The sequence below is a fragment of the Furipterus horrens genome, unplaced genomic scaffold (genome assembly GCF_987537825.1).
Source record: "Furipterus horrens unplaced genomic scaffold, mFurHor1.1.pri manual_scaffold_5, whole genome shotgun sequence".
Lineage (NCBI taxonomy): Eukaryota > Metazoa > Chordata > Mammalia > Chiroptera > Furipteridae > Furipterus > Furipterus horrens.
The window spans coordinates 111342891-111360915 of record NW_028327175.1 but is presented as its reverse complement, the minus strand read 5'-3'; the positions used below and the strand labels follow the sequence as shown (position 1 = coordinate 111360915).

The following is an 18025-nucleotide window of genomic DNA, read 5'->3' as shown; positions in this document are numbered from 1 at the left end:
AGTCACCTATTTATTTCACCACAAGCACAATTGACAATCTCATGCTTCAGTACATAAGGGTAATGATCGTGTTGAACATACACAGAAAGAGGAGACTCAGACTAAAAATAAAATAACAAAAATTTATTCAGGGGCCTTAAGTTCTGCAAATCAGAAACACTACTCAGCAATACCCAGAGTGTTCTAAAGACGAAAGAAAAGTCTGGGACTTTTAGAGTAAAAAGTATATTCTTGAGAAGAATGAGTTCTGCATTCTTAGCCCCTGGATTGGTCCAAGATGGTAATTATTAGATGTCGGGCAGTCTAGACAATGCACCATTTTCTTCTTGAGGTCATTCTGAAGGTTTGATGTATGTCCAGGCATCGACACACAATGAATGCGCTGATGTACACCCAGGTATTGCACGGGACTGGAGAATTCGAAAGTTTAAGTTCCCAGAGTCAGTTAAAATAAGAATAATCATTTCCTTATGCCTCAGCCCACTTGAAGTTAATAATGTGGCAGCTTGACCACAGTGACTCCATTTTATTTCTTCACTCCTTGATCAACACATAAGATCAATTCTTGAGAGAGTAGAGCATTCTCTTAATTGTCTGGACTAACTATGGGTTTGATTGGAAAGTGGGAGCCCCTCCTACCCTAGAGCATCTCTGAGACTGTTCTGTTCTTTTTTTGTTAGAACAAGGAAAGGGGTCAAACGGGTTTCTCCAAAGAGGAGCTCGAGACATGCATGGTCAACCAGGTAAGTGGAGTGGGCCCTTTCTCCTCCTCCAAGAGGGAGCTGCCATAGCCCCCCTCAGGCTGACGCTACTTAATGTACCCTGTCCTTCTCAAATAGTCAGCACAGACTCCCATAACAAATGCCATAGACTGGGTGGGGGTTGGGGGGGCTTAAACAACAGCCGTGTATTTTCTCACAGTTATGAGGGCTGCAAGTCCAAGGCACTGGCCGATGTGGTTCCCCAAGGCAGGCTCTCTTTCTGGCTTGCAGACAGCTGCTTTCTCACTGAGTCCTCCCAAGTCAGGGAGAGAGTTAGCAAGCTCTCTTGTGCCTCTTTTTCTAAAGACACTAATCCCATCATGGGCTCATTCAACCCTAATCACCTTCCCAAGACCCCATGTCCAAATACTATCACACTGAGGTTAGGGCTTCAACATATCAATTTGGGGGGACATAAACATTCAGTCCATAAAAGGCGTCCCCACACGTTCTGTCTCCCTACTTCATTCCCTCAGTATCTAGGCAAAGTGGAGCTCTTCCTGACTCAGGACAACAGTTTCCCAGGACAACTGCCTGAATTTAACCCATCTAAGGAGACCTTTAATGTAGTCTCTAGAATAATCCAAAATGTCAACACAAATGTCTGCAACAAGGGTGTTCACCCCATTGGTGTTTAGAGTAACAATAACCAGAAAGATTGGAAACCACCTAATAGGGAAACAGGAAGTAAGTGTAGGGGTTTCCAGAGGCACCAAGGAGGCCACTGTTGAGGCACAGTGGTGGTGGAGGGCACAGCGGTTGTGGGGACCACAGGGAAAACCAAGTAGGTAGATCTAAGCTCTGCAGCCAGCTTCAACCAGAGCACACCTACCCTTCCCCCTTTCATGTATGGGGTCCCATTATGATTTAGACAGAAACGTCTGCTGATTTTAAAAACAAGAATCAAGAGCCACTGAACTCAATTATGCACTGTGAATATCCACAATATCCTGCAGCAAAAATAGTTAGAAAGGGTTACTCTTTGCCTGGAGACACGTGTACTATCAGTTAGTGAAATTATAATTTACAAGGTATGGACACTATAAATAAACAAACAGGAAATAACTACAAGAAATTCTGCTAACATGTTTATAATGGGATGCTAATGGGTGGTGAGATTGTTTTATTTCACTTTTTCCTTTGGTGCTTTCTTAACTTTTTATTCCTGATCTTGCCTCTTGCTATCAATAAAGCTATACCTTTCTCCATATTCATACAAACCTACATATAGTTAAGCTTTTTCTTTTTTCTTCTGGCTATGTTTTTTTAAATAAATGGATCATGCCCGATCTCTTTCTCATTGGATATCTGCGGACCTCCTAGTCCAATATTTTTAGATCTCATTCCTCCTGTTTAATGTCTGCAGCCAAAGATGTGCAATGATGTGTGTATATTGCAATACATTTATACAAGGGAATAAAGGAAATGTTTCCTCTCCTTGACAAAAGGAAATGACAGATATTATACTGGAGTTCGTGGGAGGTATTAGAGCTTCTCCCAGGGGCCTCAGACACCCGGTGGAGATCAGCCAGCCTAAGAGCATGCTGTGTCAAATTTCCAGAGACGAGGGGTCCCGTGGCTGCCTCTGCGGCATCATCAGTGGTTTTCCCTGAGTCAGCTTGAAACAGGTCTGATTCCTTGCCCGGTGGACGGTCCAGAAACAATGCAACCATACCATCCACTGGGAACTGGGAGTTCAGGTGTCCCTTCTGTCTGGGAAGACAGAAAGATGGGGGTCCTCCCTGCCCAGCCTCCCGCTCTGGGGCAGCAGCCCTGGTCCAAAGGCCTGGGGCATTCATTCTCTGTGAGGCGTCCTGGTCAGCCCACCTGGCCCACCTGGTTGCTGTGTTAGCCAGACCAGCCTGAAGCAGTGGGGGAGAGCTGTAGGAGTTGGAAGAACCAGCAGACAGTGGCTGAAAATTCAAAAGCCCCAAGCAGCCCAGCAGGTGATGGCTGGTGATGTAAAGGAGAAAGGTGGGCAGTGAGCCATGGAGCTGCACACTTGCCCAGACTTTGGGCTTGGGTGACAAAAACGCACCCAAATGGTGCAGAACTTGAGAGAAGATATTTCAGACATTTATGTGAAGTCTCTTGATTAAAAATATTTTGGGGTGGGTGGTGGAATATTTTGGCAGTCCATGTGGTCAAAGCATCTGTTGACAGGCTATAGAAGTCAGGGTTCACTTTGTAACTTCGGCCTGAGAAGGGATACCTGGTTCTTCTGATAGACTTCACACTCTTTGGGGAAGCACAGAGTTCCCCACTTCTCACAACCATGACTGATGACTGCTATTTCTTGTTTCTAGGCCCCTGGCTGTCCTGACTACAGCATCCTCTCCTTTATGGGGGCGTTCCACGGAAGGACCATGGGTAAGGAGGGGCCCCTGGGATCCCCAGGTGACAGAGTGACAATAGCAGCAACAGCCTGGAAGGCTGCCTTTGATCTCACTTTCCCCACCTGCCTCATGGACTCCACACCACTCTGCAGAGCAGGGTCATTATTGCCACTTTGCAGTTAGGGAAATCAAGGCTCATCAAAAAGGGAAACATTCCAGGACCATACAGTGGCAGAGCCAGTATTTGAATCTTTGTCTCCCTGCCTTCAAAGCCTGTGATTAATCTGTGATGAATAAGAAAGCAAAACACACACACACACACACACACACCCACACACACGTGATGAATAAGAAAGCAAAACACACACACACACACGCGCGCGCGCGCGCGCGCACACACACGATCACAGGTTCTGCTTCAGCTTCAGGATGTTATAGGAACTCCTTGGACATTTGAGGTCTTGGCTTGAAATGCCTGTCATTTCCTTTTTGAAGACTGCTCACTGTGTTCCCCTAAGCCAGCCATTTGCTCTTCTGTTTTTTTTTTTTTGGGGGGGGGGTCTAGGTTGCCTAGCGACCACGCACTCCAAAGCTATTCACAAGATCGACATTCCTTCCTTTGACTGGCCCATTGCACCGTTCCCACGGCTGAAATATCCTCTGGAGGAGTTTGTGAAGGAGAACCAACAAGAAGAGGCCCGCTGCCTAGAAGAGGTAACAACTGGACCTTCCAGACCGTTCCTACAACCCCATTCCCTTACCCTCACCACTCCATGACTTCATCCTGGAGAAGACGACCCAAGAGTTTATCTCGGGCCTGCATGGCACTCCCTGGGAGGGACACAGGGACAGGGAGGCCCCCTATCCCTATGTTCCATCCTAGGAAAGGTAATGACACATTGATTTTGCTACCCAGTGTCCATCACCCACTTCTGGTACCAATTGCACTATCATTCAAGTTTCTTCAGAGACAAGCATCAGTGACTCTAGAATAAGAGAAAATGAATTTATGGGAAGAATATGGAGCAATTCATAGAAAAAGTTGCACAAAATCCTCTAGACAACTGGTTTTCAACCTTCTCCTGAATCCTGGGGCTGCTTTGGGAGCCTAGGGGTGCAAAAGGGGCAGGAGAGGGACTGAGGATGTTGTAGCCCCTGTCACCATGCCTCCACTTCAACCAGAAGAGCCCCCCTGTAGTCTGTTCCATATATTGGGGTTCCATGTAAGACACTGGAAGGATTCTGTTGCTGGGGGAAATGGCTTTCACTCTTCAGGTTGGGATTTGAGCTCAAATAAGGCGATTTGAGCTCAAATATGGCTAATTTGAGGCTGGTTTGCCTCTTAGGCACATCATTTATTTCAAGTAACAGTTTATAGCTACCAGGTGTGAAGCAGGTACTAGGTGCTGGATATTTTGTGGTAAAGGAAAGAGACAAGATAATGGAGACTAGCACAGCCTGTCCAATAGAAAGATAAGGCAAGCCACATATGTCACTATAGCTTTTCTATTAATCACATCTTTTAAAAGCAAGAAGGAATGGGTGAAATTAATTTTAATAACATTTTATGGAACCCAATACATTCAAAACAGTATCAAGTCAACATGTAATTAATACTTAAACATTATTGATAAGATATTTTTATATTCTTTTTTCCATGTGTTAAATCTTTGGAATCTTGTGTGTGTGTTGCCCTCAAACATGTCCCAGGTGGACCAGCTACACTGCAAGTGCTAAGTAGTGTGTGTGGCTCATGGCCACCTTAGAGAGTGCAGAGTAGTGGGAAACAGCACTGAACAAATGAGAAAATGAGCACAGAGTGACAACTTGCAAATGATTCTCTGAAAACCAAGGAAAGCACCTCAGAGCTCCCGTGGGGTGACTGGTGGAGACTGAGGCCTAATCGTATCCTCCAAACACAAGGTTTTTCCTTAGTTCTGCATAACAGAAAGATTGCCCTTTGTTATTCTATCTAAGTGTATGGTTTGGGGTTTTTTAATTATGTATAATTATTAAATTATTAATAAAGTATCACAATTCCTGCTCTTTAATTATGTATAAGATGATGCCCATATTGGAACAAGAGTTCAAGAACAATAACCACTTAGAGACAATCAGGTGCTTTTCTTACAACCCTGTCACTGTTAATAGATTTTTTTTTAATCAATTTCAATTTTATTAGCATAATTTACATGCCATAAAATAGTCATTTAAATGCCTAGTTCAGTAAGTTTTGACAAGTAAATATACTCATGTAACCATTGCTCCAATCAAGGGCATCTTATTAGCCTGGAATATTTCCTTGGATTCATCGGAGAAATCAACCTAGGACCCCAACCCCGACCCCACTCTGTGTAACCGCTACTTGGATTTCTCTCACTATACATGAGTTTGGCCTCCGCTTTTTAAACAAATATTCATCCCGGATTCTGCACAGAAAGGACTCTCCTACCAATAATAATATAACAATAACAACCACAGAGTCTGTCAGCATGCCCATTATACAGATCAGGAAAGTGAGGCTCCAAAAAGTTAAATACTTAGCTCCAAGTAGGCAGTCTCTATCCCCGCAGGGGCTAGCACAAATCCTAAGTAGGACACATTCCCATCCACACGTGGGGCTTGGAGTGGAAATCACAGTCTTCACAGGAAGTGCACGCAAACACATTTGCAACATAACTTCCAGCGGGTCATGGGACTCCACATGCCCATCCATGGGTGTTGCTCAAGGAACCTCCACAAGCCGTTGTCATTTCTCGCTTTGGAACCCAGGTGGAGGATCTGATTGTGAAATATCGGAAGAAGAAGAAGACAGTGGCCGGGATCATTGTGGAGCCCATCCAGTCTGAGGGTGGAGACAACCACGCATCTGATGATTTCTTCCGGAAGCTGAGAGACATCTCCAGGAAGGTCAGTGCACCAGCCAAAGGCTGGACAGGGCCACAGGCCATTTCCAGCTGGTTTCCCAGAACAAAGGGTTAGCTTTGGGATCCTTGTAAAACTTCCAGATGTTCAGAGGCTGCCTATTGGCCTCATGGGAAGAGAAGTTGGGGGTAGGGACAGAGAATTCTTTCCTGAAATCCTATTGCAAAACCAGCCTCCATCCAGCCTGCCGTCTTAGTCAGAGGCTTTCATAATCAAGACATTCCTGGGAAGGCCTCAGCCTCCACCCTTTCCTTTCTAGAGACCACACCTCACCTTTTAGTCCAGTGTGGCCCACATTCAGCAGAGGCAAAATGAACAGACTTCATGTTAATATCGTGTTTATTTTAATGTCCTTCATGTGCAAGTGGCACATCCAACCAGCAAGTTCACAGATGAAGGTTATATGACATGACTTGATTTAAACACAAATACTAAGTAAATAACAGTTCTGGTGATGAGCAGGACTGGCAAACTTGATGGCAGATGTTCGGGAAACAGTGCCAGGCCTCACTGCAGGGCCACGTTTCCTCCTGAGCAGGTCAGCTTGCTCAGGAACTGAAGCCAAGGAATGCTGCTGTGCTTTGGATCAGGGGGTGTTCAACATTCTGGTTTGGCTCCAGCTCAGCTCGACATTCTGTGTCTGGAGAAAATGTTCAGACACAGCTCTGGTGGGACCGCCTGCTTAAGCATTTGTTTAGTTTTGCCCAGAAACATGGACTTGGCTCGCAGTTTAGAAAGCAAGGACTCCGGCTGGGTGACTGGGTCAGAGGTTGGTCGATTATGGTGGGTGTGTATTTCTCCCTCCTCTCTCTCCAGCATGGCTGTGCCTTCTTGGTGGATGAGGTCCAGACAGGAGGCGGCTGCACTGGCAAGTTCTGGGCCCACGAGCACTGGGGCTTGGATGATCCTGCAGATGTGATGTCCTTCAGCAAGAAGATGATGACCGGAGGCTTCTTCCACAAGGAGGAGTTCAGGCCCAATGCCGTGAGTGCCAACTCCACCCTTCTTTCCTTTCCAGGACAGGGAGGGAGAAGGGTGAAGAAGCATTGCTTTCTCATAACTTTGCCTTTCTCACAGACGAGGAACTGAGTGGACACTTAATGTGTCACAGAAGTTTTCTAAGGCCTGATTCTTATCATCTTAATTAGCCAATGATTACAATCACCCCTGCTCTCTGCAGGGCTGACTTCATATCAGTCCATTGTCAGTCTTCTAATTTTTCTGTGTGTTAATAACTGCTGCTGTAAACTGAGCATTTACTCTGAGCCTGGCCCAGTTCTAAGTACTCTTTGTGTACTTTTAATCTTTACAACAATCTAACCAAGTAGGTGTTATTTTTCTCTCCCATTTTACTAATGAGGAATCAATCTCAGATTGATTAAGTAAGTTGTCCAAGATCACATAGCCCATTAAATGATAAAGCTAGAATTCAAACCCAGATCCCTGCCCTTAGCTATTACACTGTACTATCATGTGTACATATGGAGTCTCATAAACACACACACACACACACACACACACACACACACAGAGTTATCAGGGACTTAGGATCCTTCCTTCCACCACTCCTACATGTAGGTTCCACCCTCGAGGATGCTTTGTGGTCCAAAATGGCTACTGGAGCTCCAACCATCACATCCCCACTCTAAACAATAGGAAGGAAAAAGGAGGGAAGCACAAAGTGACCCTCTCTTTACCTTTAGTGGCTTTCCCAGAAATCCCACAACTCTTCTATTTCGAAAACTGACTCAGATCTGGTCACATGGCCACTCCTAACTGCAAGAGAAGCTGGGAATTATATTTTCATTGGCTGCATTGACACCATGAATAATTCATGGAAGAATAAATTGGGTTGTCTTTGAGGGCCGGACTGCCATCAATCCACTCCTGAGTCCACCACCTATGAGCTGTATTTTTTTCTGGAAAAATCACTTAACCTCTCAGAACCTCAACTTCCTCCTTTATAAAATGATGATTAGAGTTATGGGTCAACTATCTTAATTTCCCCAGGATTGAGGGATTTCCCAGCATGGGAGGAGTTGGTCTCCCTAACAGTCATGCTAATAATCATACCCCCTATAGGGTTGTTGTTATGGAAAGAATTTAATGAGATAGTATGTGTAATCCTCCCCAACCCTTAGTAGATGCTCACTGGGTTAAATGCGGAACAGAGTGTGCCTGGGGGGCGTGGGTCCCTGAAGGGTGTGCCCATGTGTAAGCCTTCCCAACACCCCATGCCTTGTTCCAGCCATACCGGATCTTTAACACCTGGCTGGGAGACCCATCCAAGAACCTGCTGCTGGCTGAGGTCATCAATGTCATCAAGCGGGAGGACCTGCTGAATAACGCAGCACATGCTGGGAAGGCCCTGCTCACGGGGCTGCTGGACCTCCAGGTACCCACCCCGCCCAGCCACACCTCAGCTCCCCCAGTCCCCCACCCACAGCTCCCACGGTCCCCAGGGCAACATCAGACCCCTTCAGCATGGTGGCGCACCTACCCCTGCAGCAGGTGCAGAGGCAGGAGCTCCAGGGACCGCTCCCTGCCCCTAGGCAGAATGCCAGATTTAGGAAATTACAACATGGGATGCCAGTTTAATTTGAAAAACAGCAGCTTTTTTTTTAGTATAAAAGTATACCCCATGCAACATTTGGGACATATACTATAAAGCTATAAGTTGTTTATCTGAAATTCAGATTTAACTGGGCATCCTGTATTTTACATGGCAACCCTAACTCAGAACAGTTTGAACTTAGGAAAATGTAATTATTCTCATTTTCTAGATGAGTAAAGGGAGGGTTGGTAAGGTGAGCAGCAGCAAGGGAGATAGACTTTAAACCCAAATGTGCCTGATTGCAAAGACTATGAAGGGGCTAAATGTGGCTGTTAAGACAATTTAGACCTAGATAAAATTTCTTTTTCTTTTCTTGAGGTGGATTTACATTTTTTGTTTATATGCTGTATTGATTATGCTGTTACAGTTGTCCCAGTTTCTTTTCCCTCTGCTCCCCTCCACCCAGTGACCCCCCTCCCTCCAATTGCCCCACCCCTCAGTCCATGCCCATTGGTTGTGCATATAGTTCTTCTCAACATCTTCCTGTCTACTCTACTCCCTCCTACTATGCTTCTTAATTCCTGCACCATCTCCCTCCCTTTTCCCCCTTCCCTGTCCCCACTGACCTTCCCCAAAAATGTTCCCCATACCTATAATTCTTATCCCACTCTCGTTGTCTACTTAGTTTGCTTTTGTTTCGATTCCCTAGCTTCTGTTGTTGGTTATTGTGATGCAGTTTTCATTTTAATGTTCATAGTTTTGATCCTCTTTCTCCTAAACAAGTCCCTTCAACATCTCATATAACTGTGGTTTGGATCTAATGAACTCCTTCAGTTTTACTTTGTCCTGGAAGCACTTTCTCTGCCCTTCTATTCTGAATGACAGCTTCGCTGGATAGAGTAATCATGGTTGTAGGTTTTTGCTTTTCATTACTTTGAATATTTCTTGCCAGTCCCTTCTTGCCTGTAGAATTTCTTTTGAGAAATCAGCTGAGAGTCTTACTGGGACCCCATTGTATGTAAGTCTCCTCTTCTCTCTTGCTGCTTTTAAGATTCTCTCTTTATCCTTAATTTTTGATATTTTGATTATAACGTGTCTTGGTGTGGTTCTCCCTGGATTCAGTTTTTATAGAACTCTCTGGACCTGTAATTCTATTTTCTCCCCCAAGTTAGGGAAGTTCTGGTTCATTATTTTTTCACATAATTTTTCAATTTCTAGTTCTTCTTCACCTTCTGGGAACCCTATGATTTGGAGGTTGGCCCGCTTAAAGCTGTCCCATAGGTTTCTGATCCTCTCCTCATTTTCCTCACTTTTCATTTTCTCTTTCTGCACTGGTTGACTGTTCCTTCCCTATGTTCTGATTTGTTGATTTGATCCCTGGTTTTCTTTCCCTCACCACTAGTTTCGTATGTGTTTTTGTTCATTTCAGCAGGACTAGCCTTCTTTCCTTCCCTGTCTTGTTTAAGATCTGCTGTTAGGTCTGTAAGCATTCGTATAACCAAAGCTCTGAACTGTGCCTCAGAAAGATTTCCTATCTGCTGGTCCATTAGATTAAATATTTGCTGGCTGGTCAGCTGCGTCACTGGGATCTCTATCATGATCTGTGCCATCCTGACAGTTTTATGTTTACCTTTGCTTCCTGGGCAGGGCTGTCACACCTCCTATGCTATAGGGGGCGGAGCCCTGTGCACTCATCACAACAGGGCGACCCATCTCACCACACTGTGGCATTTTCTGCGGGGGTGGGGGTCCAAGATGGATTCCTGCCATGCACTGTCTGCTGAGAGACCGGGAGCCTCCTTCTCCATCTTCACTCCCTCCAGCCCTCACAGTCCGAGGCAATGGGGGTCTGTCTTCCCCGGCTTTGGAATCACAAGCTGACGGGTTTGGTCTGCAGCCGGGGGTGCTCCCCAGGCACTTCTCACCTCCCCTTAAATACGGGTGTCTGTGCTTACTGCTGTCCTGCCGCCATCGCCGCAGCTGCCGCCACTAGCATAGCTTGACCTCTCCGCCCCGGCTTTGCCCCTCCTACCCGTCTGGATGAGCACCACTTGTTTATAACTTCATACATTGGACTTCCATGTAGCTTTATTTTCTGGAACTTCTGGTTTTTTCTGGTTTTGAGGTAGTTATATTCCTTCTTAGTTGTGGAGGCAGACAGAGTGTGTCAGTCTAGGCCTCCATCTTGACCGGAAGTAGCTGGCTTTACATTTAAATTGAGGTTGGGCAGGAGCAGGCACTAGAAAAAGCCTCTGCAATGGGTCAGGCCCTTCCTTCCTGCTGCGGTGCTCCTTCACTGTCCTCCAGTGGGGCAGAAGTGATAGGTGTCCTTTATTTCCCTGGTTGATGTCTGGGCCCTGCCTACAGATGTTGATGCAACCAGGGCCCAGCTTGGTGGGGATCTGGTTGTTCTGGGCCATCACAAACATGGCTGCTCCCTGTCCTGATCTGAGGACAGTGTTTCCCAAAGTGGTGTCCACTGATGGTCCTTGGCGCCAATCCAGCTGCCAAGAAGAATCCTCAATTTGAGGTAAGGTGAAAAAGAAAACTTCATTCAGTGCAAAATAGCTCAATTGTGATACAGCATGGCTGTGAATCAGCCCTGGGGCCAGGCCCCTCTCCAGCTACACAGCTCTGTTCTACTTGCTCTGTTCAGTGGAGAATCATAGGTGGAAAGGAAAAGTGCACTCCCAGAACCAGAGGGAAGCCGGCTTATATAGACAGAAGACCCCATCCCTGGTCCCTAATTGGTCTGTCCTAATGCAAATAAGGACTCCAAATCCTCACAGTTTGATTGGTCCAAAGGCACTGTCCTAGTTGGTCAGAATCAAGTTGCTCTGGTTGATTGAAACTATGCAGCTCTGACTGGATGGAGAAAGCCTCAATCCCATTGGTTGAAATAGGATTCCAGGAACTTTATCAGGGCTGGCTCAGATGGCAGAAATGGAGTGCAGGCAGGCAATTCAGCACACAGGCAGATAGTTGAGTGCAGGCTTCTCCCTGAAGTGGTTTGCATGAGAGGCTGCTAGGCTCTGTTTTTTGTTGCGGGTTTTTTGTTTGTTTGTTTGTTTTATTTGAGTCAAGTTAGCCACGAGGAGCCTTTCTTAGTAGGTGTCTTCTTTCTCAGGGTCCACAGTGGGTTCCGTACGCAGGACGATGCCACAAAAAAGGTTTCCATGGAAACATCCTAGAGCCAAGACTGACATCTTGCTCTTAGAAGCCCTGAGATGTCTCATTTAAAGGGATGGAAGCAGTTAGGCATCCTTATCAGGGCCTTACAAAGCTATAGGAATAAGGAGGTAAGATTGCAGGAATGCCCTAAAACAATGAACTAGACAGATGGGTGAGATATAAGGATGCCTGTAGATATAAAAGCCTAGAGGCAATATCAAAGCCATTCAGTGAGGAGCAGATGGGAATTTCCATTAACTAATCCAACGGTTACTGTGTGTGTACACATGTATGTGTGTCACAAAGGCCACAAAGGCCTCAAAGGGGTGTCCAAAGGGATGAGGCCTTGTTCCTGGCCTCCACACTCTGATGGGAGACAGGAGTGTGTTCATATCACTGGTTCCCAGTCGATTAGCAAGTGCAAGGATGAATAGCATGAGTGCTGGAGTGACTTCTGTGCTTCGTTTCCTCACCTGTGGAGACCAAAATGGGCCCTTCACTAGTGGTGTAGGGGTTCAAGATCATGTATATAAGTGCCTAGCAGAGTGCCTAGCATATATGTGGGGCCTTTATCATCACCTCAATTCCTACTAAGGGGCTGTAACAAAATGACACTTGTCCCCATCTCTGCCCCCAGTGCCTGAAATTATTTTGGGTTATCCAAGCCCGTTTGTTATCCTTCACACGGACGATGGAGAGTGCAGAGGAACCAAGATCCTTTCTCTGGGTGACTGTATTTGCTTCCTGGAGCTGCTATAACAAATTACTACAAACTGGATGGCTTAAAATAAGAATTTGTTTTCATCATTCTGGAAGCAAGAAGTCATCATCAGCGTTGATTCTCTCTGGAGGTTCTGAGGGAGAATCCTTCCCAGGCCAATCTGCTAGCTTCTCGCGATTGCTGGCAATCCCTGCTATTCTCTGGCTTATAGCTGTCATCTCTGCTTCTGCTGTCACGTGGCTGTTCTCTCTCTGTATGTGTCTGTGATCAAATTTCCCTTTTCTTATAAGGACGCCAGTAGTTGGATTTAGGGCCCACCCTACTCCAGTGTGACCTCATCTTAACCTAATTACATCAGCAAAGACCCTATTTCCAAACAAGGTCACATTCACAAGTTCTAAGTCAACATAAATTTGGGGAGGGGCCACTATTCATCCCATTACAACCCCCAACCTTAAAGCCTTGATTGAGTATGAACTTTCTTTTCTTAGAAGAATCAATCACCACTTTTCTAGAATTGCTAATAAATAAAGATGGCTGTTGAGTGCCTGCCAAGTGCCAGGCCTTGGGCTTAGGACTTCACCTCACTAAATTCTTACCACAGCACATTGGGATGAATTGCATTTATATCCTTCAGTTTACAGAAGAGGAGACTGAGACACAGGCCACTTAAATGATTTGCCCAAGGTTGCATGGAGAGAGGGGCCAGGGTTTTGAATCCAGGACTGAATGTCTCTAGAGACAGAGCTCCAATCCCCACAGTGGTCCTGCTAGTCCATGCAGAGGCCCAAAGGCTGGACCCTGGCGGGCATCTGAGGAACCCCAGCCACTGAGCTGGCTGGTACACAGGTAATAGGCTTTGATGCCAGACCCGTTTCCCCTGTTGCAGAGCCGGTACCCACAGTTCATCAGCAGAGTAAGAGGACGAGGCACCTTCTGCTCGTTCGACACTCCAGATGAATCCATCCGGAATAAACTCATTTTAATAGCCAGAAACAAAGGTAAGGTGACCAGAAGGGGAAGGTGGGCCTAATCGGTGCCCCATGTTACCCTGGCGGGGGGGGCGGGGGGGGCAGGGCAGATGGTACACAGGACTGAAGATACTCTAGATGTTCTCTCTCAAAAGAAAAGAAAGGTACTAGGGGATTTCCGTATGTGTTTATTCATTCACCAAATATTCACCAAGATGACTGCCACCAACAATGGAGTCATAATGATGAACAAAACCATAAGGGTTCCTTCCTTCAAGGGGCTTACAGTGTAGCAAGAAGAAGAGACATTAAAAAGAATATTTCATAAACAACTGGTTGCATTATAAGTCCTAGGAAAGAGGAAAAAGGCCTAAGAGAATGAATAGCTGGGGGAAATGTCCAGGAAATCAGAGCAGGCTTCCTTGAGGAAGTGGCATTTTACCTTATGCTTTGATGGATAGACAGGGGTTGGTTCAGTGAAGAAGGTCAGGAAGAGCATTCCAGGCAGAGGTAGGGACATGTACAATTAGCTGAAGCAGGATGGAGCTGGAGAAGCCCAAAGAATGGGGTGTGATTAGGAACCAATGGGCTAGAGGGAATGAAGCGGGAGAGGGTCTCTCAGGCCTACATTGTGTGGGTCTGTGGATCAGATTCAAGATTCTTGGACTTTTTCCTAAGAGCTATGGGAGGCCATGGGAGAGTTTTAAGTGGGGTGAGGTGAAAGTTTATAGTGATGAGGTGAAAGCACCTACTATGTGTCAAGCATGGTGCCTTTCACTTGTACCATCTTATGGAACCCGTGTACTAGCCCTGAAGGGCAGGGATGATTCACCTCCTCCTTAAAAGAGAAAACTGAGTTTCAGAGATGCTAAATAACCAAGACAAGGACACCCAGCAAGTCAGTGATAAAGTCACCCTTTAAAATAAGGGGTCTGCCCCTCTTGAGTGACAGCTGTGCCCCACATGCATGTTTCTGACCTTCGTTACTTTTTCTAATTTACTTGTTTACTCATTTTCTTTCTCTACCACACCATGAGTTTTTGAAAGGCAAGGACTTTGTTTCAGGATTTCTCTTATCACCAGACCTAGTTCAGGGGAGCAGAGCAGGCATTCAAAGTTGGAAAAAGAAAGGAAGGGAAAAGAATGATGGATGAGATGGATGAAGGAAGAGAGAAAGGGAATACAGATGGAAGGAAGGAAGGAAGGAAGGAAGGACATCTGGAAGCCCGGATGGAAAACATGACATGGGTGGGTGGGGGTAGCCCTGTATGTAGCCGCCCTCCTGGCTCTCACAGCCTGTGACTCTGAGCCCAAGCTCCTAACCGACCTCCTGCCATTTCTTTCAGGCGTGGTGTTGGGGGGCTGTGGAGACAAATCCATTCGTTTCCGTCCCACTCTGGTCTTCAGAGATCACCATGCACACCTGTTCCTCAATATTTTCAGCGACATCTTAGCTGACTTCAAGTAAAGAAGCCATTACCACTACACTGAAAAAGCCCTGATCTCAACAGTTGTCAAATTGATTAGTTTGCCTAGTTCATGTTTTCACTTAAAGTATCAGAGGTGAATGCAAAAACTGACGGGTGGTGTGTGGGGAGGCGATGTTTTTTGGTGGCTTGCAGGGAGGGGAGAGGATGAGGGGACTGGTTTTGGTTTTCCTCCCCGCAGAGCCAATAGTGCCCATTGGTCTAAGCTCAGAAACTCTGCTTGAGCCCTGGACAGTCTTAGGATGGGCCATGAGGGTCCTGGCCATATATCTGCCCACCCTTAACCCCAACAATTTCTTTGGAAGCCAGTCAAGGGAATGATCCCTGCTCATGGAACTGGTAACTGGGACTCCTGGGTTCCGGTCCCTCTCAAGTGCCGTATTCTGTGATCAAGAACGCTGGCTCCCTTGCCCTATGCAAACAAATATGCTCGCCCCTCACCCAGTCCCTGGAACTCCAAGCATGTCCCAAGCACAGTTCAGTGGAGGGCAGATCACATGAAGGCAGGATTGTAGGGGCATTAGGATTGAGCCAGAGGGTCTTCTCAAGAATTGGGCCATCCTCCCAGTGCATCTGGGGATTTCTCTGAACTGTGACTTCTGTTCTTTATGGGGCTTTGTGGACTCTCCAGGCGGCATCATGGATGGTTCTCACTTGTCATCTTCCATTCCCCCAAGCTCTCTCCCACTGTTAAATATCAACTGAGGCCTCTGGAAACAAAAATGCAGCCTGAGCAGGGGAAACACAGGGACACACGTGAACCGCAGTGTCAGAAGCACAAGCCAGGCTCCCTGGAGTATGAGCCCAGGGCCTGGGGCAATAGTCACTTCCTCCTGTCTCCGAATCATCTGGGCTTTGCCTCTTGGACTCCTCACCCAGGAGGCTTTCTCTAAGTTGGGCTCACCCTTCTTTGCTCCACTTATGAGCAGCCAGAGGAATAGCTTTGCTATTCCATCAAAGGCAGTCAATTCTAAACTAGATTTCTTCTTGAGGGAAGCATCATGAATTAAAGGCACCAGAGCTCCACGCAGGGTAAAAAAAAAGGGGGGGGGCTGTTGGTTCAAGGTGGTTTCCTTGTCCATGCCACTCCATATTAGAGGTTTTTCTAACTTGAGCCGGTGTGGAGATTACCAGGCACATGGTACTTAAAGGCTTAACTGCATGATGGCTGAGGCTAAGGGTTCTCTGCTGAAAGCTAGACTTTCTTGGAACTGATTTAAGTTCATAGGCTCCTAAAAGGAGCAGCTGGTAGTCCTACAGCATTGAGGACTGTTTTGTGGGGAGAAAAAGAAAGTCTGGCCTGTTGTACTCTCTCTCCAAAAGGAAGCCACTTCATCTCCCAATGCTTTGGTTGCCCATTTGGGAAGATGGACATATCAAGATTCTCCATTCAGCACTTTGCTCTTTTAATAATCACCCAAAGACCTCAAAGTGTTTTTTTTCATCTTGCACTCTGCAGCAGACTTGGTCTTTGACCTGTTTTTGTTGAGAACGAAAGGAACTAACATGTCTAACAGACACGGATAGACCTGTGAGTTCCAGTGCACTTTGCATTCTTGCAGTCAGTGCTAAGCCATTGCTGTAAAGGAGTTCTGCTGTGTTTAAGGCCATTTACTCAAGTGGAGATGTATGCCTCCCCATTTCTGTGACATTTCACTCGTTTCTACATTTATTAAATCATTCATTCATGAAACTTGCATTGAATACCTGCTCTGTCCCAGACCTAGTGCTAAGCACTAGGATTACAAACCTGAAATAAAACATGGTCCCTGTTCTCAAGGGATTCACATCCCATTGTGGACAACAGATTCTTAAATCAGTAATTAAAGCTGAGCGACAAGTGCTGTAACAAAGGTATGCACAGAAGCATGAGGAAATCAGGGGGAGTGCCCCAATCCACCTAAGGACCAGAGGAGGTTTCAAGAAGAAAGTGACACTTGAGCAGGGTTTTGCAGAATGAGAAAGAGGCCATCAAACAGACAAGGCAAGGAAGGGTGTTGCAGAAAAGGAACAAACAGCATGTGCAAAGGTCTACCAGTTCATGGTCTCACACCTTTCACTGGGGTCCACATTCCATAGGCAATAGCCCAGGAGTCAAGGGGCCTTATTTAACAAACAAGCAAAATGCAAACCAAACCATAATTCATTTATTGGCGTGAGTACGATATCTCCTGAGAACTTTAGCACTGGATGCAAACATACAATAAAGATTCCTGACATCCAGAAGGTTTTTAAACTAAGGCACAACCAGAAGCTTGGCTCTCTTCGGTGGAAAGTGGCTCTAATATTTTGTTCTCTCCCCAGAGAGCATTGACAGAAAAATGAAACCACTTTATCTAGAAAATCATTTCCAGACTTATTCACTCCTTACCAAGAGAAGATGTTCTTGTAAAACTTTTTAAGCCATGTATCAAGTTCTTGCTGGCTTGAAGCATAAAGAGTTCCTGAGACATCTGCTTTTGGGGTAGGGGTCTGTATGGGAAAATGTCAAGGAAAAGAATTCTGAGCAGAGCTCAAGATCATAGGAACTTGAAAGAGGTTGGTGAATACTCGGGGTGGCTGTGGGGCAGTGGACTGGTTACCATGTAAGGCAGAGCCCAGGGAGAAGCGCTTCTGTGGCTGAGGGACTAGAAATGGATCCATCATACATCAGTGCCATAGAGTTTAGTAAACATCTCTAGCAAATCTCGTCACTTTTACAGAAAATAAGGTCCAGTAATAGCAAGTCTTAGCACATCCTCCCTTTTATTATAAATGGGTGTTTTTTTATAATTTTTACTGACACTCAGTAACCATGCAAAATTGTGCACATTAATATATCTATACCTATCTATATAGTGTGTATATATATATATTAGCTCATAGTAGAAAAACCACAGCTAGGGATCATCGCTGACTTATGCATACAAAGTGATCTTGTTTACAGTATTCTGTTGACAGTGCCAATAAATGATAAATTAACATGTGACAATGTAACTGATGACCATATGCACAATTCCATGAATTAAATATTTCTTGTGTTAATCAGTATTGTTAAATTTAAAAAAATATATTTGTAATGGAAACATCAGAGTGAATGTGGCCTTTTTGGTTGGAAAC

General features: G+C 45.7%; 1 protein-coding gene across 1 annotated transcript in view; it reads left to right on the top strand.

The window, feature by feature from the left end:
• Positions 1 to 17991, top strand: part of ABAT (4-aminobutyrate aminotransferase) — an 87094-nt gene extending 69103 nt beyond the window's left edge. Inside the window, exons 9-16 of the mRNA XM_090277038.1 lie at positions 681 to 743; positions 3068 to 3131; positions 3663 to 3811; positions 5870 to 6007; positions 6839 to 7006; positions 8271 to 8417; positions 13358 to 13469; positions 14786 to 17991. Of these exons, the coding sequence (XP_090133164.1) occupies positions 681 to 743; positions 3068 to 3131; positions 3663 to 3811; positions 5870 to 6007; positions 6839 to 7006; positions 8271 to 8417; positions 13358 to 13469; positions 14786 to 14907 (963 nt within the window). The 3' untranslated portion in view covers positions 14908 to 17991. The remainder of the gene's footprint in view (positions 1 to 680; positions 744 to 3067; positions 3132 to 3662; positions 3812 to 5869; positions 6008 to 6838; positions 7007 to 8270; positions 8418 to 13357; positions 13470 to 14785) is intronic.
• Positions 17992 to 18025: the final 34 nt, after the last annotated feature.